This window comes from Cervus canadensis, chromosome 6 (assembly GCF_019320065.1).
Source record: "Cervus canadensis isolate Bull #8, Minnesota chromosome 6, ASM1932006v1, whole genome shotgun sequence".
Lineage (NCBI taxonomy): Eukaryota > Metazoa > Chordata > Mammalia > Artiodactyla > Cervidae > Cervus > Cervus canadensis.
In genome coordinates this window covers 54,332,469-54,357,175 of record NC_057391.1, presented here as the reverse complement: position 1 = coordinate 54,357,175, position 24,707 = coordinate 54,332,469, and the positions used below count along the sequence as shown (strand labels likewise).

The 24,707-nt window shown below is 40.0% G+C and overlaps 3 protein-coding genes across 4 annotated transcripts in view; 1 reads left to right on the top strand and 2 right to left on the bottom strand.

Annotated features, from left to right (window-relative positions):
- TMOD3 (tropomodulin 3) overlaps nucleotides 1-7,048 on the top strand; it is an 88,932-nt gene extending 81,884 nt beyond the window's left edge. For both annotated transcript variants that reach the window (XM_043471971.1, XM_043471972.1), the window contains one exon: nucleotides 2,035-7,048. In XM_043471971.1, coding sequence (XP_043327906.1) covers nucleotides 2,035-2,069 — 35 coding nt within the window. In that variant the 3' untranslated portion in view covers nucleotides 2,070-7,048. The remainder of the gene's footprint in view (nucleotides 1-2,034) is intronic.
- A 220-nt stretch (nucleotides 7,049-7,268) lies between these two features.
- LOC122443597 (RNA polymerase-associated protein LEO1-like) lies at nucleotides 7,269-18,182 on the bottom strand. The gene is made up of 10 exons (XM_043471973.1): nucleotides 17,041-18,182; nucleotides 16,289-16,434; nucleotides 15,451-15,535; nucleotides 13,891-13,985; nucleotides 12,744-12,878; nucleotides 12,490-12,576; nucleotides 12,132-12,267; nucleotides 11,187-11,340; nucleotides 10,530-10,627; nucleotides 7,269-9,528 (listed from the first exon to the last, which is right to left on the bottom strand). Coding segments are annotated over exons 1-7 (633 nt in total). The 5' UTR covers nucleotides 17,125-18,182; the 3' UTR covers nucleotides 7,269-9,528; nucleotides 10,530-10,627; nucleotides 11,187-11,340; nucleotides 12,132-12,266.
- A 2,853-nt stretch (nucleotides 18,183-21,035) lies between these two features.
- LEO1 (LEO1 homolog, Paf1/RNA polymerase II complex component) overlaps nucleotides 21,036-24,707 on the bottom strand; it is a 32,472-nt gene continuing 28,800 nt past the window's right edge. Inside the window, exon 12 of the mRNA XM_043471970.1 lies at nucleotides 21,036-21,276. Within this exon, the coding sequence (XP_043327905.1) occupies nucleotides 21,172-21,276 (105 nt within the window). The 3' untranslated portion in view covers nucleotides 21,036-21,171. The remainder of the gene's footprint in view (nucleotides 21,277-24,707) is intronic.

Below are 24,707 nucleotides of genomic sequence, written 5' to 3'. Positions count from 1 at the left end.
TTTTTAATGTGCATTTTTAAAATAACATGGATTTTAACATCTGAAATGGTCTGCCAATAACATCCAAACACTACTGCAATTCAAAATTTTCTTGGAAATGTTCTACTTTAAAGAATGATATGATTTGCCTTTCAGATATATCCATGTGGTTCAGATATCTATATACATCAGTTAAGTTTGTATTTGCAGACTCGGTTCTCCATTTGATTTCTTCCCCTAATATTTCAGTAAACTTGTTCTTTGTTAACATGGGCTAAAATTAGAGTTGAGGTGCACATAGTTAAATTATGTATATAAATGTTCATGGGGACCTGAAACTGCAGCCCTCCTGGTTTTTATTTTCTAGCCAGCACCCAGCCAATAGCTGGACAGGCTTTTATGCACATCACTTGATTTTCCAGTATCATCTCTTAAAGGCCAGTGAACAGAAGCCAGCAGTCAGAACAACATGAGAGCAAGACCCGTAGCCTAGCCAGGAGGCCTGTGCACCTGTTGGCTTTTCATTCCTCTGTTAAAACAGCCAGTTCAGGTTGAACAAAGGCAGGTGCCTTCCTGGTTGCTTCCACAGAAGAGAGTATAGAAATTAACAGACCAACCATGTAACTTAAACAGAGGAACTTACTGGTGAGAGTATCAAAACCAATTATGTGCACATGCAGATCCTCTAACTTTATAAAGGCTAAATTGGCTTTCCTGACCCTGAAAAGATGACTGGCCTCAATGGCAACCCACTCCAGTACCCTTGCCTGGAAAATACCATGGACGGAGGAGCCTGGTAGGCTGTAGGCTGAATGCTTTCTATATTAACACAATACTAAGCAGCCTTGGGGCTTCCCTCGTGGCTCAGAGGGTAAAGCATCTGCCTGCCATGCGGGATACCTGGGTTCGATCCCTGGGTTAGGAAGATCCCCTAGAGAAGGAAATGGCAACCCACTCCGGTACTCTTGCCTGGAAAATCCCATGGATGGAGAAGCCTGGTAGGCTACACCCCATGGGGTCGCAGAGTCAGACATGACTGAGCGATTTCACTTTCAAGCAGCCTTGAACTGCACAGCCATGAGTTTCAGGTGTCACTATTCTCCTGTTACAGAGGATGAGTTGAGGCTCAGAGAGGTTGCCTTACTTGCCAAAGAGCACACTACAAAAAGCAGCAGGTTCCCACTCTGTTGCTAACTCGATAGTCAGCAATAGGAGCTGGCCCGATGCTGAGGAGCCCTGAGCTGCCGGCTCTCAGCAAATGTTCTCTGGTGGCTGACAGGTGAGAGAGAAGGTAGCAAGATCCTGACTGAAGACCTCGTCCTGCTGCCAACGAGCACGGCCTCGCAGCCGAGGGTCTCCAGCCCGTGCATAGGCTGGGCACCCTCAGACGTGCACCTTTGTTTACTCTGCTAACTGTGGGTCAACCACTTTGACCTCCCGAGTTTATGGTAGCCAGAGGTGACATCACCATATTACTAGGGTCTAAGATCTTCATTACTTTGCATTTGTTGTATTCTCAGAACCCCAAACTGGCTCATTTTGTAGGAGATAAGAGAAGGAAAATTTGGAGAGCAGTAGTAGCAAGTCACTTAACTTTTGAAACTTTCAGAAGTATTTTTGGTATGTTCTTTCACAAACTAAGGAAATAACCAGAAGGGCATGCAAATTACCTTTAATACTTTCTAATCCCATCTGCCTGTGTGTTACTTCAAAATTTAACATGGTAAGTTACCATTTTTAATGAAGGTATAAAATTTTTTAATACACGGATGAGACAGGCACAGTGAGTTGAAGGTGACTGCTGACCATTCTACTGTAGATTTCTAATATTGCCGTTGTATATGCAGAGGGGAGCTTAGCTCCTCAGTTCTCAGCAGGTAAGTGAACGTAGTAAAGGATATGAGTTTTTTATTTTAATGGCTGTGTGAACTGCAGACGGACAATCGACATTTTTTTTTGTAACTCTAACTGGATTGCACAGAAACTTGTTTGTCACAAGCAAATCAACATTGTACAAACTAACAGGGATTTCTAACATTCTTTATTTTCTCATAGTTCGCAAGAGACGAGTTGAAGGAGACCACCAGTAAGTCTGCAAACCTGTCATATTTGGAAGACATTGAAAGATCACCGAGGGTTCTTGTCATATCAGATGTAAAATTTTCCTGGGTAGAAGGGAAAAGACTGGAAATCTTTTTTTTTTTTTTTAATTACATGTATCTTTTTTTTCTAGTTTAAGGTTGTTGCCAGTTTCAAACTGTAAAATCAATAGTAGGTGATATTTTGTATACTAAAGCATTATTTCTGCTAAAATTGATTTTAATTTAGCTTAATTAAATGTTTTGTGATGAGTTGGGTTGAAAAAAAATACAGTTGTAAAAAAGTTTAGGAAGTCATTTATGTAGAATAATATGAACATTTTAAGGACCAATATTTTTTAAGTCAAAAAGGGACATTGCTGATGTCAGAACTGCTGTCGTACTCTTAGGTACAAGGCACTTCAAAGCTTTCCTCATTCCATGGCATGGAGACTTTTCCATGTTTTCTAGAACACACACACTTCTTTCTTGAAAAAAAGCAAAATGCCAACATCTTAAAACAGATTACTTAAAACTTGGTCATCTGTCTTAAGAGTCAAAGCAGGTCTCTAGGCGAGAGGAAGCGGTCTCCAGTGCCTCCCGCACACGGCACCTGTCTGGGGTGTCTCAGCACCTACAGTTTTTTTAAACAAAGTCATCAGCTTGGCTAGGTTACACACTTTGTTTAAAAAGTAGTTATGTCAAAAAATAAAAAGTAGTTATGTCTAAATTCATTACAGGCTTTCATTTTAATAATGTGGGCATTATTAAATTTTTGTGAAAGTTCACAGTTAAAAAAAAACCTGAGTAGGAAAGCTATTTTCTTCCCTGTAAAAGGCATCCAGCTCACTCTGTTATTTAGGGTAAAAGGAAAAAGAGCTGTTGTTAAACACATGAAATCAGACTTATTAAATGGTGGAGATTAAGTCTTAGGAGCATGCAGAACGGTCCTTTAAATTGATGGTTACTCTAAATTAGAAGCTGACCTGCGTATAAATTAAGAGTTTACACAGGATAGTAAGATGTTCCTATATGCAGTGCAGAGTTGTCTGGATGGTATACAATCACCCCTTACTACAGATTTTCCAACCAATAAGGAAAATGACTATTCTTGATAAATCTAATTTTTATTAACTGTTTCCTCTCATCTTGAACTTTTTGGTCCATACTGTATAAAAGTAGTTTCTCAGAACAAGATGTCTTCCTATCACTCAAAGTATTAAAGTGAGTGGTTGAACAGTGAGGTGTGGTGGGCAGGCCACTCCAGATCCAGTAGTGTGATAGTCAGTGTGGACCTGTATTCATGCCAGGTTCCAGGGCGGTCCCGGGAGCAGGAGATAGCAGAGGCCGTGCATCTACAGAGGACAGGGCACAGTTGTTCAGGCTGTGAACAATTCAGGCCTGGCTGTGTCACTTACAGGGAGATTTTTCTAAAGGGAGGAATCTCTTTCCAGAATAGGGGAGAGATGCGTTCTTAATTTTTTTTTTTTTTAAACTTCTTGAAACCAAATTATAAAAGTCTGCTCCTTTGTCTTGGGCTAGACAGTTTGTCTCGAGTTAGATGGCTCCCTGTATGCTATAGAAATAAGCCTTCTTGAAAGGTGAAAGCTTTCCTCATAAGGACTGAGTGTGAGTTTCTTTGGAATCAGTATCCAGTGTTTGAAAGGGGCCAAAGATTGACTTTGCACTGTTCCACTATTCCCTTTTGGTTATAGGGTGCTGGAGATTTTTTTTTTTCCCCAAGTTAGCAAGTCAAGCTCACTCTCACTGGCTCTTTCCCTCTCTCCTTTTTCATAAATGACTTTGGGAATGTACTTGATTTTTAGAGACTGCACAGTTCCAACAGAGCAGGGAGTTGGCCTGGAGCAGGAGTACAGAGCTGTCAGTAGACTTTTAGCAAGGCTTCCTTTTTTGCCCTGCCCTGTAACTCAATAAATTGATAAGTATGTTACCCTGTCTTCCCAAAAGTCTTTTTTTTTTTTTTAATATAGGTAGGTAGGGCCCCACCTAGAATTCTGTATTATACTTATGGGTAATATCTTTTTAGTTATTATTTATCAAAGTATGAAGAAGTTGAGTGCTTGCTTATACCATTCCAGTTCTGAGCTACAACATATATAATGGAAGAAAAGATTTGTTAATAAATAACTAAAGGTGAACATTCATCTATCCGAATACAGAAAATCTTTCACAAATTGTAACACAAGGGAGAAAACGGATGTTTACTTTGATCTTTAAAAATCTGGCACCTCTCAAAAAAAAAAAATCTAGCACCTCTTATCCTTTTAGTAACTTTGAATATTTCTATATTGTGCTAAAATTTTATAATAGAATTGTGAAGTAGTCTTGATTTTTAAACCAAAGATCTTCTAAGACATTTAAGTTTTTGTAGTGTAACCAGTATAGACTTATCTCATTATCCAAGCAAAGACTGTTCTTTGCGTTTTTAAATTGCTGTTTTTTAAAAACCTTTTAATTTCACATTTTTTTAAATTTTATATTCATATTTGTCAGAAGTTCTAATTTTTCCAGTTTGTCTACATGAAATTATTATGTATTAAAATCAATATTAATGATATTATTAAAATGGATTTTGGTGCTATATACTTGTAGCTAAAAGTAGAAGTCTAAAGAATAGGTGGAATACATTCTCTAAGGGTGCCTGTCATTTAAAAGACCAAATAAACATTTTGTGTTTAAAAAAATTAGACTGTTAGAAATTCTAAGGAGAATTACCTTGGTTGTTAAATTGCAGATTCTCATGATTTGAATGAAATAACCCACATACTTGCTTTGTGCAGTAGGTACTCCCTCAAAAAGTTAACAGGTATAGAGCTTTGTAAATTCTTTTTCCATTGACAGTATCTGATGTTTTTTCATTTAAAAAGCGGAATCCATGGTATAAAGAAAATTATAAAAGAAAACATTTTTGATGGAAAGTTCTGTCCTATTGTACTTTATTTTAACCCTTGCTGCCATTAAAATAAGATTAAACAATTCATGAGATTTCATAAAATTGTAAAATTTTGGCTCTGTGGTCCTAGAACTTCTTACTTTTTCCTTATAGAATCAGGAATCACTATTATCTCCTCGCAGAAAAAAGGATCATTGTTTTTCTGGAATCTATAGCAGTTTCCATTCTCTGTAAGTTCAGTAGTGTCTCGTTTTCCTCCATTACAATGTCACGTCACTTAAAAATTTTTTTTCTAGTTTTATTGAGATAGTTAACATATAACATATTTTAAGGTACAAAACATAATGATTTGATATATGCACATACTTACAAAATGGTTACTACAGTAAATTTAGTTAACATCTGTCACTTCACATAGTTTTTAAAAATGTTTTTTCTTGTGATGAGAACTTTTAAGTAACTTTCAAATATGTAATAATACAGTATTATTAACTGTCATCACTATGCTGACATTACATTCCTAGGACTTATTTTTCTTATAACTGGAAGTTTGTACCATTTAACCACCTTCGTCCATTTCATTCCCTCTCCACACCCCAACTCTGGCAACCCCCAGTCTGTTCGCTGTATCAATGGATTTAGTTTTTTTAGGTTCTAATACATGAGATCATATAGTATTTGTCTTCCTTTCAGATTTGTTTCACTTAACATAATGCCCTCAAGGCCACTCCACTTTCAAATAGTATTAACTGAAGACACAGCACCCACAAGACCCAAACACATTGGATGTGTCAGAGCAACTCCTATCAAGGGGTGTGAGTTCTTCAGTCTAAACATCCACAGAACCCTCTTTTCCATCACTTCTCACTGAACATTCATGTTTCTAGCTACTTCTCACTCAAAGGAACTCTTCACCAAGTTTTAAATTGAGAAAATTGTATTTACAATCAGCAAAGAATTTATATTCTTATGTCATTTTAATTTGGTCATTCTTATGTCATATTTCTTGTGTGTTATAATTTAGTTCTATATGTCTTTCCCTACAAAAACTGAACACATTGGAAATTTTTTATAATAAAACATTTACAAGTTGTTAATGCTAAACTCTAACATGCAGCCTGATCATTCAGAGAAGCCAATCTTTAAACCCTTACCAAGCATTTTAGACAGCCTTCACTGATATATAAGGACTTTTACTTAGGCTATCTGCTCTGGTAGCTAGATAATAGATTGTAACACTGTGAAACACCACCAGCCATGTTTTGTATTTAGCACTATTGTTCAAGTTCGTACACTTTTAAGATAATCAAACTCTGTTAGAGTAGACATATGTGAGTGAGGCTTAACTTCCTTTTCTACAGACTATCAGTATGTTTTAAATGTTGCAAAGCAATTAATAGGTCTAAATTTTTTTTTGTCAGATATTGTAGTTCATCAGACAGTAAGATTTAAAAACAAATTCTGAAAAAAATAAAAAATAAAAATAAAAACAAATTCTGGGTGCTTGTTGGTGGGTATGTAAAGCAGATTTTTAGAAGTTTAAATTTCACCTTAAGTCGAAAGGAAAACAATTTGATTCAGCTGTTTAAACTTTTTAGATTTGTCTGCTTAAGAATTGTAAGAAAGATAAATTGTAAAGAAAATTGTGCGTGCATACATGTGCATACACACACGCAGAGTATATGAAAACCATTGTAATTTTGAGAAAGTGCCCACTTTTTTTTTTAGTCTTTTGGATGAATTATATTTGGTTTCAGTCCAGTTTAGTCGCTCAGTCGTGTCCGACTCTTTGCGACCCCATGAAGGAGGACAGGTACGCCAGGCCTCCCTGTCCATCACCAACTCCCGGAGTTTACTCAAACTCATGTCCATCGAGTTGGTGATGCCATCCAGCCATCTCATCCTCTGTTGTCCCCTTCTCCTCCTGCCCCCAATCCCTCCCAGCATAAAGGTCTTTTCCAATGAGTATTTGGTTTCAGGTATGTTTAAAAGCTTGAAAATTACTTTTGTAACAGTGCATTCTTTGTCACATGAAATTGGGCATTTAAATACATTTTTTAATGCTAAAATATAAAAATGCTGTAAATGCTTTTTCCATTTTTATAAAAAACTATTAGAAAATATTCATATTAATAATACTGGTTCATAATAGCACAGTGACTCTTCTTTTGAAGAATATGGACTGCAGGCATTTAGAATTTACCATTTCATATTGGAACAAATAATTTCAATAAAGTCTATCAAATATACTGTAGACTTAGACTGTTTGGAAAATCCCTTTAATTCCTGTGCTCTAAAGTTCACTGCATACATACCTTTTAAGAACAAGTTTATTAATTTCCCTGAGTTATTCTGAAACTGTCAAAACTTGACCATTTATACCCATAAAGTAGTAAGTTCATATGGTTCAGTCTCATCCCCATCAGTACTCAGTCTGGTCTGTCTATAAAGTCAAATTGATTTTTTTTTTTTTAAACTGAGTTGACAAATAGAAACAGGGACCTATGATACAGTGTGTTCTGGGCCTGAGGGGAGCCAATCCTGCTATTAGAGATTATTTCTAAGGTAAACCAAAGATATCGCTTATCAGTCACCTAAATCCACCAACCAAAAGAGAAAATCAGTGAAACGTGTAATGGGTTGAGGAAACTTTTAGGGATAAATATCAAATAATTCAACTTTGAAACTTAAGGAATAAAGAAATTTCTCTTGAATCTTTAGTATTGGCTGGCTTTCCAAGAATGGCTGTTGGGCTTACGTTCACATGTGGGAAGGCTTGATGCCTGTCCCCTTTGGTGAGTCAGAGGCTTGGGTGCTTCAGTTGTCAGGTAACTTCAGCTCCTCCTCTGAGTTGCTGTGGAGACAGGAGCTGTGGCCATGGGGAGAGTGCCTTCTTGCTCAGCCAGTGGCACCTCAGTTCTTTAGGTACCAAATATTAAGCTTTCCAGCAAGTCTGCAAGGGTTGGCCTCTAGTCTCAGCCCAGCTTTAGCCCCAGTCCTGTTGCTAAAGTAGCAGAGACTCAAGGCCACCTCTATAAAGAATAGCCAATCTAACCCATAGATCTAATGTGATCCCCATCAAATTAACATATTTCATTTTTCACAGAACTAAGACAAATAATCCTAATATTTATATAGAACTATAAAAGACCCAGAATTGTCAAAGCAGTCTTGAGGGAAAAGAACAAAGCAGGAGGCATAACCCTCCCAGACTTGAGATAGTACTGCAGTAAGGCCATTCTGACCAAAACAGTGTGGTACTGACACAAAAACAGACATCCTATTATATACAGGATGGATGAACAACAAGGTCCTACTGTATGTAACACAGGGGACTATATCCTGTGACAAACTATAATGGAAAAGTATGAAAAAATATGAAAAAACATGCTTATGTGTGTATAACTGAGTCACTTTGTTATACCAAAGAAATTAGCACAACACTGTAAATCAACTATACTTCAATAAAATTGTAAAGAATAGTCAGCCTTATGACTGAACTGTGGTAGTACCTCTCAGCATTTTGAATGAGTCTCTAAATGGCTTTTCTGAAGCTGGTGCTAATTATGGCTGTGTTTACTGCACAGCTATGAAATTACACTTTAAATATATAAAAAGGAGGGAATTATAATGTACACCCAGGTTTTTTGCATGTTAAGTGGGCCATTTTTCTTTGACCTTTTCTATTTAACAATAAGACTCTAAAAAAAAAATGAACATATCTAATTTTTCACTTCTCAGAAGTAGAGGAATATAAACATTAAATCATGAAAGATTCACAGTGGTCAAGTCCAAACCCCAGCAAGTTGAGCAAACTGACTTCAGAGAAGTTAACTTGCCCAAGGTAACATCATTGGTTTGTATATTCAACAAAAAAACCTTTATGTACCTATTATGTTCAAGCTATTGCACTAGTCAAAAAGCTAGAAGTCAAATCTAGTATTTTGTTTCCCAGTACTCTTGTTTTCTCTAATTTCTGGTGACCATTTCTCTCCAGTATTTGGGATGTCTTTCTCCCAAGGTCAGTTAACACACCTGCTCAGCAGTGTGATGGCTGTGCAAATAAATTCCTGATCCTTGTCTCAAAAATGCTTTTTTTTTTAAACTTGAGAAGAAAAAGCTTTGGACAGAAGTCTTAAGTTCTAACTTAGCTTCTACATCTGTAATATGAGAAAAACAGCACCTGCCCTTTGATTTGTTCTGAGGATTAGAACTGGTAAGGCCCATACAGCACGTAACAAAGCATTGAGTCTCCATGAGCTCTCTTGCGCTGTGCCTGCTCTGACAAAAAAAACCCAAGACACAGCGCAAACTGTTACCAAAATGGTCTCACCTGGGAACAATGGATTTTCTAAAGTCACAGATTTGCTTCCAAACATTTTAAAACCACAACTAGGATTATGCAAAAGGAACTCAGTTCCTCACTTCAATTCCAAGTCATTTTATCATTGTTTTGAAGCCAGCAGTTGAAAACCATATTTATAGTGAGTACATGTTTTATGCTTCAGTCATCCTCTTCCTCTTCACCCCCTGCTTTCCTCTTTCTGGAGGGTTCATCTGAACAGACAACAAGAGGGAAGGTGTAAAATTCAATACTAATGTTTCTGGAAATTCTGTCTAAAGTAGTTCTGAGCTGATGGGGGAGCCATCAAGTTAGAACTCGACCCCCCAGCGATGACCTTGTCCACAGACACTGTCTCTACAGGTCAGGCAAGGGGAGCCCCGACTTCCAGTGGTCAGGGCCAAGGGACACATCACTATTTTGGTGTGGATTTCCCTCATTACTACTTGAAATACGTTCCTCAGCTTCCTCAGTACTTCACTTTCTCTATCTAAAATTCACTATTTTAAAGCCTGTTGATTTTTTTTTAAAGGACTGCTTGTATTTTATGTGCTTTTTTCAGTATGGTTTCCAAGTTTTAAATAGGTTTTTTTGCATGAAAAATGAGTGCTTCTCTTACATAGTAAGAGCCATTTCTGTTACTGAGATGTTTTCTCTGACCTGTAACTCAAGACCCATAGTGGAGTGTGTTATGGGTTCAGAAAACACTGGATAAATTAATATGGTACAATGGCAACAACAGAGTGATTCACTTGTGTAATTAAGACTTAAAATTTCTTGTGATCTTTAAGTGGAAAAGGAAATAAAGTAGATAATTTTAATAACATAAAAATGAAATAACCCTGCACTGTTATTATGCTCATGGTGATGGTGAGAGGCCCCTTGATCTATTTCACTGAACTTCTAGTTCTCTAGTTGGGCCCTGGTGTCTCAGCCACATGGCTTTTCTCACAGGCCTTTCTGTCCACTGGCACACCCACCCTAACACTTCCTTCAACACCCAACGAGAGGGTGACTGTTCTGGACTGCCTCCCACTGCACACAGGTGGCAGGCATTCCTCTGGGCCACGCCTAGGCTTGTTACTGCATGCATCTCGCTGAGTTGTAGGGAGATGTGTAGACACCTGTCTGTGCTCCTGGGCTGTGAGCTCCTTATTCTGGGAGTCGGCTTGTGGCTACAGGGAAACCACTTCGGATTGAATAAACTTGGTTTTACCTCATCAGTGGTGAGTTTCTTTGCTGTCAGTGATCTCTGAGCCCCATCTTCATCTGGTCCCTCATCACTCTCTGGAGAATATATTCTGGCCCCTTCCTCTGAAAGCAAATTTGGGGACTTTAGGTATGGGACTGACCTTCAAAGATGAAGACCCATTTATTCCTGAAAAAATTTTTTACTGTTGAATGTTGTTACTTCCCACTGTATATTTCCCTTTGTTGAGACGCTAACCATTTTTTTAAGTTTTCATGAAGAGATACATACAGCTTTCAAACATGCTTAAATGACTTATATTGGAGAGGTTTTTTTCCCTCAGAGAGATTGATCACTTTTAAATACCTGAAGGGCTGCACACACACATTTTTTAAAACTACAAAGTTTAACACTGGGTTCTTAATTATACAATCAGGCAAACTGCCTATTATGCATTTTTTACCATAAGGACATAAATTATTTAGTTGATTTTCTTAATTATGGGGGTGCCTTATTTTCCCAGCCAACTTTTCACGTGAGAAAGTGGTCCTAACAAAAACAAAAGAAAAGGCCTTTGTATTGTCCTCAGTGAATAACAGCAGGACAGACACTCAGTGGTCACCAGAGCATAAGTGGCCCCACGGCCCTGAGGTGATGGAAACGCGACCTCCTCACCAGACTCACCTCCGCGTTCCCCTTGGTCGTGGTTTTTGACGGCTTCACCCTCCTCGTCACTGTTGGGGTCCTGGTAGGGGGCACTTGGCCCCGCCTGGTTCTGCAGACGGATTGTCTCCTGGTGAGCAGAAGCCCTCAAACGTGCTGCTTCTTTCTGTAAAGACTTAAAAAAAGATGAATTCACTTAGTGCCTGCTTGAAACTAAAGAACATGAAAATGCCTTGCCCAGGATAACACCAGTTCCTATGTCCTCACTGTGAGTTCTCTCCATTTCACATCTCTGTTACCACACATGGTATCATCATGTTCAATTCTAAGGTGTGAAGACAACACGGGGTGAAGAGGCAGGAGGCTCCCTCACACCAACCGCCCCATCACAATTGGCATGGACACGGCCTTGGGAGCTGCAGTGTCCCCTCTGCTGCCAGGAACAGTCCAGAGGGCACGACCAGCCTGAGGAACCTCATCCATGCCCAGTGGATGCCTGAAGGAGGCAGGTTCTCTTCATCCTGAGACACACACCTGAGTTGTCAGGCTCCACCAAACTACCATGGCGCCCAGATATTCCTGCCTGGGGCCCTCAACCCAGGGCCAGTGTTGACGGAGTCAGGAATGTCCTTCTGACCTTCCAACATCACCTCCCCTCTGGCTAACACAGTCTAATGCTATGTGTCAAAGGTAACATTTGTTAAAAAAAAAACAAAACTGTCAGTTTCCCTCAGAGCTCATAGATTGGAAAGAGAACACCTGAGGGTCTGGATTGCTGTGTCTCACCACTGGCCCATTGACTATGACCATTCCTATGGTTAACCACACACTTGGAAGCTTAAGCTGGCTCCCTGATAACTACAAGAAATAAAATGACTGTGACAATAAGAAATGATGATTTAATATTCTGAAAAGCACAGCTCTTAATGCCCCAAACAATCCTAGGATAAAGCTCAGCCAACATACCTTAATCAACTCTACACGCTGGCATTCAGGATCAGGACCTGCCACTGGTAAGATTCTAATTGTCTGCATCCTTGAGCATCTACTAGCAAGTGGCAGGGTCACCTTTTTATGTGTGGCATAGTCTGTAGCATGAGGTCTGCGGGAAACAGACAAAAATGACTCACTGTTTACTAAGAACATTTGCAGGCAATCACACCAACAGCAAACAGCGGCGGACAGTAGCATCAGCACCCGCAGCCCTTTGGCGCATGCGCACACCAAGAGCATGCTCACAATCAGCCGGCTTCCCAGGAAAACGTCCCTGAAGAGAAGGGACACGCTGACCAGCAGAGTGGCACAGACAGTTTAGGCCTCTTACCAGGTGTGCTGATCAATGTGAATTAATAACTGGTCTTCTGGTTTAGACAGCAGTCTCGTGTTGGTTTCCAGACCGTGAACTGGCTCCCTGAGAGACAGGAACTTGTTGCAAAGGTGAAAAATGGCATGGGAACCAGACCAAGGGCCTTGGGGAGCTGCGCCTCAACATCACATCAGTCAGGCTCTTTGCACATCCAGCCTCTCTCACCTGTTGCTCAAACTGCCAAGCAGCAATAGGTCACTATGAATAGTTACCTGAAGGTGAGTCTGGATTTAAAGACAGCTTGTCCCTGCAGACCAGTGTCTTCCCTGATGAACAGGTGGTTGTGATTGGCCTGCATCGGGGCCTTGTAGACATCAAACACCTCGTTGCCTAAATGTAGGGACAGGCTGGAAACAGAAATAGTTCCGTTATTAGGATGGATAGTTAACAAATCCTATAGCTTCCATTCTGTCATGTTGTTTAGTCGCTAAGTTGTGTTCGACTCTTTGCAACCCCACAGGCTGTAGCCCGCCAGTCTCCTTTGTCCATGGGATTCTCCAGGCAAGAATACTGGAGTGTGTTGCTATTTCCTTCTACAGGGGATCTTCCCAACCCAGGGATCAAGCCTGCATCTCCTGCATTGGCAGGCAGGTTCTTTATCATGAGCTACCAGGGAAGTCTCCTCTAGCCTGTTAGCAATTCTTAAAATGCTGTGGAACTGCAGGATCCTGTCCCCATACTGAAGATTTAAGACAGACAAAAGATACTAGAAACAACTAACCTACCTCCTTTCAAAGTAAAAGGTGGTAAAATCCATCTTCTTTTCAACTTGAAATCTAATTGTTTTATCATTTCCCAATCTCTACAACCTCATTAGTAAAATAGAAGTCGTTTTTTCAAACATACCAATCTATAATGTCTAATGGTTACATATGGGTGCTGACATTAGGTTTTCAACTCAATAAGGTAGATACTGTGAATTTGATCACATCTTGGGTCTATGTCTAGAGTCGCCCAGCACAGCACTGTGATCTCAACCCTGCTTCAGCATCAGTCCTTCCAGTGAATATTCAGGACTGATCTCCTTTAGGATGGACTGGTTGGATCTCCTTGCTGTCCAGGGGACTCTCAAGAGTCTTCTCCAATACCACAGTTCAAAAGCATCAATTCTTGGGCATTCAGCTTTCTTTATAGTCCAACTCTCACATCCATATATGACTACTGGAAAAACCAAAGCTTTGACTAGATGGACTTTTGTTGGCAAAGTAGTGTCTCTGCTTTTTAATATGTGGTCTAAGAGGCCTAGATTTTGTTAATTCTGTAATAAAAAAAGATCCCCAAATATGGTCCTACACAGAAAACTTCATTCATCCTGGGCCTCCCTCTGGGTGTTTCCATACTCCTCAGGTCTGTGCTCACCTTCCATCCGACCACTTGACTATCCGAGCATTGCTTTCTTTAATTTTATTTCCGTCTTTATCCCGGCGTATCCTCCATCGTATAGTATTTTCTATCTGATTTAAAACACAAAGGCATACAAAACCAGTTGGTAAAGAATCTGCCTGCAGTGCAGGAAACCTGGATTCGATCCTTGGGTTGGGAAGATGCCCTGGAGGAGGGTGTGGCAACCCATTCCAGTATTCTTGCCTGGAGAATCCCATGAACAGAGGAGCCTGATGGGTTACAGTTCATGGGATCGCAAAGAGACATGATGGATCGACTAACACTTTCACATACAAAACCAGTGTTACTGACTGCATGTTCTTTTCTTCTCAAGTGATTTATAATCACATGCCAAGAATTCATAGGTGGTGAGAAAATAAGCTCACTGAAAAATAGATGATTAGGCAACATGGAAACCCTCCTACTACAGATACCTAGAGACACTGGTTAAACTCACCAGTCATTCTGTTTTAATCTTTCCTGAGTTCCACCATACGGCAGCGGAAGCAAACCCTTAGGGTCCATATGAGGTAGGAGGTTATAACTGAGATTTCTATTGCAGCCCCACTTGAAGGGTTATGAACCCAATGAAAGAAGGACTAAAGAAGGGCCCAGTAGGTAAGAAAACTCTGAGCGTTAATTAAAAAAAAAAAAGTAATTAAGTAATAAACAATAAATTAAAACCTAAGACTTTTGCTTTACTCTACCCATATGGTGAGGAACTCCAAATTACAAAAGTAGTAGAAGAATTGTTCCTGCCACTGTGTTCCTGCCACTGTGGCCTCTGGGAGACGCTCATTCCACACCCGGTTAAAGACAATGCCATTCCTATGAGAGCAATGGTAGGGTTTTGCTTTCCAGGTCTTCTCAAGGGGAACCCCCTAATGACAAGACCTCTTCTCTGTGCATAAGCTGAATTTCCATAAAGAGTTTGAGATATTTTTACCATGGGAAGCAGCTCAGATCTATCCATGATAAAATATGGAGGGGCAGTTCTGTATATCTAGCTATATTATTATTTATCCTGAAGGAAGTGAAAGTGAAGCCGCTCAGTCATGTCCAACTCTTTGCGACCCCATGGACTGTATAGTCTACCAGGCTCTTCAGTCCATGGAATTTTCCAGGCAAGAGTACTGGAGTGGGTTGCCATTTCCTTCCCCAGGGGATCTTCCCAACCCAGGGATCAAACCCAGGTCTCCCGCACTGCAGGCAGACACTTTACCGTCTGAGCCACCAGAGAAGCCCAAGCTAACAATTTTCAAGAATTCTTATCTTGACTGCTGTCAAAAAATTACAACTGCCAAAGAAAGGTTAGGAAAGGGATAATTCTACAACAATTTTTAAAAAAGGATATGTACCTTCTCTCCTAAAAATATTCTGAAAAGACATTTAATTCCTCATTCTAAACAGTTATTGATTAAAAAGTAAACATAAAGATCATTTTGTAAGTTCATTTCAAACTGTTATTCCTGTGTTTTACTTTATAAAAAGCTTTAAAAAAAAAAAAAAAAACAGGAATAAAGTGTGGAATGGTACCTTTAATTTTAACCTGGTTCTCTCTTCTTCATCAAGCATTTTCTTATTTTCAAATTCATCTTCATAATACTGAGGATCAAAAGGCCTAAAAATTGTTTTTTAATGTTGTATTAGCCATCTTTAGTATGAATATAATACTATAAAATAATAGTCTTTATAACATGTACCAATGTTAAAAAAAAATCACAGTAGACAAATAACTTCAAGTAAAACTTCAAAGAAGTATGCAAATTACTTTTTTCTTAAAATTTTATTTAAAATTTTTTTTGCCTGAAAAAAATCCAAATGTGACTAATAATTCAAAAATTTTAAACTGTTTTCTTGTTTGGGAAATAGTCCTCTAAAGTATAGGTGACACATGATCTACCTTTTCGTATTTTTTAAGAAAGGTGTCATGTTTAATTGCACAAGAGCTTGCACTTGTAAACTATCATGATACCCATCCACACTATTTTGTTTTCAAATATCATCATCTTTTCTAGATTCACAATGGCTTTTGCATTGAACTTTTGTGATTTTTCCAGCAAACTTTCTCACCTTCGTTTTCCAATTTTTCAGCTTTATGAAAATAAAAAACATCTTCATCAGCTATGATATCTGCTCATTGGTAAGAAAGTGCCAAAATGCTAAAAGAATTATTAGCAGTAAAGCTTTCTCATACCAGTAAATTCATCATTTTCTACCATAGCACACCCTAAATTTATTTTTTCAGAGTTACATGAAAAATCTCCTACCTTTGTGATTAGCCAGCACATTACTACAACAAGAATATTTACAGTCCACATACTTTTACTCAATATCTTGAAGGGAAAATAAAATTATAAGTCAGTCCTCTTACTTGGATTCTATGCTGAGAAATTTGGGTAGTTTAACAAAGTACAATTCATTTCCTAAATCAGAGTTGATATTAGGAATTTCTACTTCTATTTTGGTTTCAGAAATCGGCTCTTCCTCCCGCTGGTTCTGAGGCACTCCACATGCATCCTAAGAAAGGAATCAGAATGTGAGAGCTTGAAGTGACATCAGAAATGCTCTAGCTGTCCTTCCACAACAGGCAGAGGCAGGTTTGACAGGATGTAAATTTAGAAACCACTTCAGAGATAAAGTAGTCAGCAGCCCCTCTGGCCTCACCTCAAAATTTCATCCTCTCTCTATCCTACTCCCCAAAAACCACCGTGTAAAACAAGACCTGTCAGCCTGCATTACCAGAAAAAAATGCTGACATACCTAGTTTTCATAAGATATCTAGCAACACAAGTGTGAAATTATACAGTCCTTCAATACTAATTAAAATCAGAGAAAAATGTCAAACAATACACACTTCTCAGCAGAAGTTTGAGTAAGAAAAGGTTTTGAATCAAAGGTTTTCAAATTATGAGTCCTCACAGTCTAGCCCCTGAAGTTTGGCATCAAATTCATTCTCAGCAATTCTTTCTATGCCCTTTAATATCCAGAAATTCCCAACATAACTAAGAAAGTCACCTATTCATCAGATGTTCCAGACTCTCTCTATATGAAAGAATCAGGCCCATCAGCCTCTGAAACTTTTCTTAGCTTTGAACAATGGGCTCAGTTGAGATTTGTACTTACTGTAGCAGGCTGTCTTTGAATGGGTGGTTGATTATCCCCATCACTGTCTGAAGAAATGTCATCTATGTCTCCAAACAGATCCATTGTCCCACTATAATCTTCAATGTTGGGAAAGAATGCATAGTATTAATTTCTCTTGACTGAAGTTCTTCACATAGTTCTTGGCCCATCATTTCACTATAGTCCCAACATTCATAAATCAAATCTTTATTAAGCCATCCTGAAACTGGCTCCATGAGCCCGGGCCTCAGAAGCCTAACAAGCAAGAGTGACTACAGAGAAGGAAAATGGCAGTTAGTTGGTGGAAGTTGCTGTGATGGCCAGCTTTCAAGGTGGAGCCCAGGGATTCCTGCCTCTGGTATTCTTGCCCTTGTGCAGTCCCCTCCAACAGGCATCATGGTTGGTTTATGTGATCAACAGAATACAGCTTCACTTCTGAGGCTCAGCATATCATGGCCTTTCTGCCTCACTCTTCCTCCCTTGGGTCACTTGCTCTAGAGGAAGCCAGCTACCACGATGTGAAGACACATAAACTGCCACGGAGAGGCTCATGTGGGGAGAAACTGAGTCCCCCCGCCCAAGCGCCATGAGTGAGCCATCCTGGAAACAGATCCTTCAGCCTGAGATAACGTCCTGACTCAATGTTGGATGAGCCAACATCCTGACTAAAGCCTTGCGAGAGACCCTGGGCCAGAGCTACACCACTCCTGACCCTTAGGACTGTGAGATATATGAAATGTTTATTTTAAGCTGACCTTCTCAGGGAATGTAGTTGGGGAAGGTGAGGGGTGGTGTGCATACAAGACATGTCTACTTCGACACTCCTGTCTCCCTGTTTTTGGATTCCCTCTGCACAATGCCAGGGAAGCTTTGGTATCTCCACTTCATTAAATGTAGGCCACCACTAAGTGTTTTTAGTTAACCAACCAAGTACAGAGCCATCTCCAGAATATATAAGTGCACCCATATCAGTAAATTTGGCCCAAGGTAGTCAAGTGTTTTTCCTTCATCTCACATTCTTAGAATCCACTTTCCCACATATTCCCCAGGCTTTTGCCCATATGTATTAGCAAAACCTTGCAATTGTTTTGATGTATAAGCTATTTCTTCTTCAGCTGAAGTTTACGCTTTCTTTGCCAGTGTACAAGGGAGAGGGAAGTGGGGAGGGACATAATAGGGGTAGGGAATTAAGAGGTACAAACTACTATACATAAAATAATAGATTACAAGGATATAGTGTACAGCACATGAAACATAGCTAATATTTTATAACTTTAAATGGAGTATAATTTATAAAAATATTTTAACAACTATTTTTGTACACCTGAAACTAATAAATCAACTATATATATAAAAAAAAAAAAAACTATTAATAGTTTTCCTCGGACATAGGGAGGCAAACTTCTTCTCACAGGCAAGGGAGGATCAGAGAGACTACAAACTTTGTTTTTCACCTTCGTCTGAATCCAAACAGATATTCCCATCCTGTGACAAATCATAATGAATAAGAATATAAAAAAGAAAAAAAAAAGAATATAAAAAAGAACATATACATGTAACTGAAATACTTTGCTATACAGCAGAAATTAACATTGTAAATCAATTCTTCAATTAAAAAAAAAGCCCAACCTAAGCTTGTAAACTTTCTGTAAGTACTCCAGGGCACTCAGAAGTATGCACCCCATACCAGTCCTTATTCATCAGGACTGCCTAACAAGTGTAGCAGCCACTTGAGCCCTCAACCACAGGGGATAATCTGACTCATCATGATGCCAAGGCTTCAACATTTCCCTTTGGTGAGGAACTCAGACCTGCATTCAAACCCAAACCAACCTATGCACCTCATCTTCAAGGATTTGCTTCCTGGACTACCACTCAGGTCCAAATTGGGCCACAGAAAACATACCGGTTGCTTATACAGATACATTTTAGTATTTTTTAAAAATCGCAGTTAGGTTTAAAGCTGTTGATTTTGGTTACAAGAAATACAAAGAGAACTCCTCAGGGATGACAAAAGTAGCAAATTCAGAGAGCCACTTCCACCCCTAGAGATAAGAGAACAAAGGGAAAATGTAGAATTATTCCTAAACTTAAAAACTTATTTAAAAAAAAAAACAAACATAACAGAGACCCTTGGAGCTGAAACTCATACCTGAGGAAGAGAAGCGTCCAGCTCGTACCGATGTCTCTCAGGAGTACAATGAAGCTGGCTCTTCAAGTCTCCGTAAAACTGCAAACTGGACTGAGCAGCTGTGGAAATAAACTGCCTCAGCTGAGGTGAACAAGTCCTGGTTGGCTCCCTTCAACAGGAAGCCCCCTCAAAGTTCTATAAGCAAACAGGAAGGAGCAATCTTCTGTTTGTTATTCAGGCTCCCAGTTTTCTCCAGCGCCCCCTAACAGGGGGCAGCTGGCAAAGCCGAAATGTGCTTGCAGAGGCTTGACCCTTCACCGCCAAGCTCTGCATAGAAGGGGCAGGTTTGGAGATCAGAGACTCCAAGAGCTTAGTCATTGTCACATAAGTGTCTACTAGTAAAAAAAACAGAAACTATGTTGTCCTAAAAAGGACAGAGTCAAAAATGAAGGCTCCCAAGGGCCAGACATCAGTTTCAACTTGATAAGCCAACAGCAAAGGGGCTACAGGTTTGTGAGTTAGGAAAGTGACACCAAGGTGGGTTCGGACCTTCTTCTCTTTCAGCGTCACTTCTCTATAGCCAGGCTTCGGGGAGAGCCCCCCATAGACAGCCACCATTCCTGGATTGTATTAACAGCCCTAGTACATAATGGAAAGATTAGTCTGTGTACAAGAGCACTGGAGAAAATACAAGTATGTGTCTAATAGATTTAAAATATATCTGCTAACTCAGCCATTTCTACTATCAAAGGGAGTCAAATTTCCCTCCCTCTGAATATGGGCTCACATTAGTGATTCACTTCTAATGAACAGAATGTGGTGGATTCTGATGTGACTTTCAGTGCTAGCCATAAAAGGTACTCTCAAGAAGAGGTAAAACAGCTCTCTTGGGGTGCTCACTGTTGAAGCCTGTCACCATCTGTGAGAAAGCAGGGCCATGCCTAGGATACAACAAATGAGACACTCACTATAAGGGATGCCAAAATCTCAGTGATCAAGATAACTAATATTGCAATACATTTTAAACCACAAAAAACCCCACTGAACAAAACATCAAAATTTTAAATAGAGATGATCCATGGAGCTCTGTACTTGTATAACTCCTGTCACTTGCCTTACCCTAATCCCAGACCTGCTAGATCATCTTTATGTGAATTTTTGACATTTTGTCCATCATATTTTTGCATTAATTTTAATTTTCTAAAATGCTGTATCACAATGTTATTTAACTTGATTACTATAGTGGGCTGAATAGGGACCCTTCCAAATTCATATCCAACCAGAACCTCAGAATGTAATTTTATTTAGCAATAGGATCTTTGCTGATGTAATTATTAAGATGAGTGGACACAGGACTAGGGGTGACCCTAAACCACCAATGTGTGTCCTTAAAGGAGAGTGGGATCTGGCGACACAGAGCAGACACACAGTGAAACAACCCATGTGAAGATAGAGGTGAAATTAGAATGACACTGCTACAAGTCAAGGACACTGGAAGCCTCCAGAAGCTAAGACAATGCAGGGGAGGAGCCTTCCCTAGAGCCTTCAGAGGAAGCATGGCTCTGCTGACACCTTGATTTAGGACTTTAGGCTTCAGAACTATGAGAGGATACATTTCTATAGTTTGAAGTCTCCCAGTTTGTGGTACTTTGTTATAGCAGCCCTAGCAAATGAATACAATTATGAAAGCTTTTTGTGCCAATTTTTAAAAACTGCACTCCAGAAGAATGCCTCACTTGCTTCACTGGGCCTTGGCCAGGCTTCTTTGTAGGGTCTAGGAGGAATGTACTAAAACCTAAGATTTAGTGTAAAGCATGAACAAAATCAACCTGCTTCGGAAGAAGTCCATTTCTTGAACAGAGACTTGCTTTTTAAAATTTTTTATTACAATTAAAATTACTCAAAAGCAAATCAATTTCTTTCGATCAAAATAACTCATGTTTACATATTTATAAAACAAACTGTACAGTAAAATATATAAAGTTTTCACATTTTGTACTTCAATCATCATCTTCTTCCTCTTCATCACTGATCACGTACTTCTTGTGCTTTTTATTCGCTTTATCGTCATCTTCTGCTTTTCTTTTTCCAGAAGGCTCACCCTCCTAAACAGATAAAAATCTTTAAAGTCTAAAAGTTCATAGAGAATATTTCTAGAAAGATTTATCAAAAGTAGTTCTGAACTGAATAACCCTCGGAAAACCCAAAATAACATAACTGTTGTAATAAGAATGTTTACCAGCTGTAAAACCAGTGGTTTAGGTCATGGCAGTTTCCAAATCTACAAGTACTAGAGGTGTTCAAAATGACTCCAGAGTGTTTACAAAACTAATCCTAAAACCCAACTTCAGGACCACAAGGGTGAGCGGATAAGCAGTTGTGACCCAGTCTCACAGAGGGAAGAAGCTGTTCTACATGGAGAAGGGCTGCAGGAAAGTGGAAACGGGCTTTGCCCTGGGAAGGCTTAGCGCTCTCCCAAAGAGGTTAGCCTATGAATCACTTGTCCTGCTGAATATTTTACTTAAACTCTTTTTCTCCACTTCCTCAGACTTCACTTCTTCATTATGTAAAAAAATTTTTAAAGACTGTCAATTTAAATTAAAAAAAAAAAAAGACTGTCAATTTAAAAAAATAATTTCTTGTTTTGGATGTACTAAAAACTCATAAAGATTTTTTAAAAAAATATTTGAGGGAGTTTCTTGGTGGTCCTGTTTAGGAGTCTGCCTGGCAATGCAAGGAACGTGGGTTCGGTCCCTGGTCTGGGAATTCAGATCCCACATACGGCAGAGCAACTAAACCGGCTTGCCACAATTAGTGAGCCTGTGTGCCGCAACTACTGAGCCTGTGTGCCGCAATGAAAGATCCCACATGATGCAACGAAAAGCTGATGCAGCCAAGTATGTATTTTTTTAAATTTTTAAACAATTTTTGAAGAAATTAAAGGGCTTCATACACAAGCTTCCAAAGCTTAAAATAATGCTGCACAGTGTTCTAACAGAAACAAAAAACTCAGGAAGTTAAAACAATTGTTACAGATAGAATTCAAACAGATCAACACTGAATTAATATCAAAATGCTGATGAAAATGAAATGATACTAAATATGACACTCCACAATTACCTTAATGAGATTCTTCACCAAAAATATGACAGGGTGAACAGTTTAAGGCTGAAGCCGGGGAAGGCCAGGCCTCTTACTACCCTGTCCAAAGGACTGCTTCTGGACATAGCATCCAAGCAGGCATGGCCACTTCTTCTGATGGTCCCTATGCCTGGCCTCTGAGGAGCAAGATCGTACCCCACACTTGTCTTCTGCCTTATTATCCGAAATGCATCCCCATAGATCCGAAGTCATAGGAGAATTCAAACAGGACAGTTATAATCCACAGGAAGAGATCCAGAAGTCCCACTGCACTTACTTCCCAGCAGGTGGCAGTAAAGTTACCCTAACAGAAAGCCTGGAAGATGGATCCTGCCCAGGCTCTACTAGCCTCCTATCTACTTCCCAGCCTTGGGCAAACCCAGATACTTCTCTCCTAACCCCACACAGGCAAAAGAAGGAGGACACTGACTACCATCACTATTTTTCATTTCTTTTCAGCTGATGAATCTTATCTTAAACACTTTACACGCAAGCCTGTTTGTGGCAACCTTGCCCAAGTAAATTTCAGTGTGTATGGTCTCTTCAGCTCTAAAAATTTTTAATGGGTTTGGGTGAATAAAAGAACAGCTGGCACAGTATTTCTAAAAGGTGGGAGCACCTGTCCTGAAGGGTCATAGACAACGCCCAGCAGCTGGGGGGGAAGGAGCCAAGTCAAAGCTCTCCCAAAGGGGCCTAACCAGCACCAGTTCTAATCCTCGGTCTGGGGTAAAACGCTCTGGAATTCAGCTCTGAAAACCCTTCCAGGACTGACTGCCCTGGCAGCTACAGACAAGCACAGTGAAGTCCAGAAAAGGCATGCAGACCTACTACTCTCAGGATTTAGAAAGTTAGTGGCAGCCTTCAGGAGATCTCATTTTGAGAAATTAGGAGTGTGGGATTCTGTCTCGAACTTAGCTGGGATAAACCGCTGTGCCATGTAAATACAACACATGACAAAAATACACTGGATGAACACAAAGCTTCCTAATATAGTCATGAATGAGTTCCTGCACGCTATGTCGCTTCAGTCGTGTCCGGCTCTCTGCAACCCTATGGACTGTAGCCTGTCAGGCTCCTCTGTCCATGGGATTCTCCTGGCGAGAATACCAGAGTAGGTTGCCATGCCCTCCTCCGGGGGATCTTCCCGACCCAAGGATCGAACCCAAGCCTCTTACGTCTCCTGAATTGGCAGGTGGGTTCTTTAGCACTAGCACCACCTGGGAAGCCTCACAGTCATGAATGCGGGTCCCTAAAGACAAAGGAACAGGTAACCCACAATTATATAGGAACTGTCTTCTAACAATTTATCTTTTAGGCTGATTGTAAAACTCGCATTATAAACAGCTCTCAGAGTTTACTTAACCCAAAACATACCTCAGAATATATAGCAATTAAGGTATCTTAAAGTACAAGAAACCAACACCCAGAGAGCCAAGCCTTCCAGGGAAACAATCTGAACCTCGGCCCCGGGAAAGCCTCACACTGGAGGGGAGCGGGGGCTGCAGTTGTTCCAAGTTGCTGATGGCGCCGTAAAAACAGGGGCCTCTCACAGGAAAGGCGAAGCTGCCAAGGGGGAATGGAGGTTCCTTGAGGCAGAGCTGGGGGAGGACGGAGACACAGAGAGGAAGCAGACCGCCAGCGTCACATTCTAGGCAGTCCCCAGCAGGTCACCTATTTCACTCAAGAAAGCGGAGACCTGGACATGCCACCCTTTCTTCTCATTGTCTGCATGTTCCTTTCCATGGGGATCTTTCCCTTTTCTACAGTTTCTTCTACTACTACCAACCTTTCACTTTGGGAGTAATTTAGGTTTTCTGAAGTTGTCTCTGCTTACAAAAATCAGGAAGGATGAAAAGCTCTGTTTTTCTTTTTTGTAACTTAGACCCTATTGGGGAAGGGAAATGAGCATTCACTGTGACACCTACTTTCATAGCTGTTATTAACTAGAATACAACTTTATAAGGCAGACAGCATAAGTCCCATAGAACAGGTGAGGAAACAGACTTGGAAATGTGAGATGACTTGCTGAAGCCAATATAAGAGGTAGAGGGTAGCCCCAAGATTCAGCAATCCAGAGCCCTGTCCTTTCTCCCATATCAAGGAATGCTCCTGTGACAATGGTCATTCTCTGGTGCGGGGACTTAAGGTTTGAAAACTGGCTTTATCTCAGAGGAATACCTAGATTCAAGGCGTGTGGATGGGGTTTAGTGTGCAAATAAGGAGAGAGGCCTAGAGCACGTTCCCCTCCACTTCCCTGCCCCCCCACCCACTGTAACCCACTCCAGGACTTGAACTGGGTAGTGAGGAGGTTGGGAGGTCCAGGCAGAAGTGAAGTCTCTGTTGACAGGAAAGGAGAAATGAGGGGGACAGGAAGACTTCACAGCGCGTATTCGGC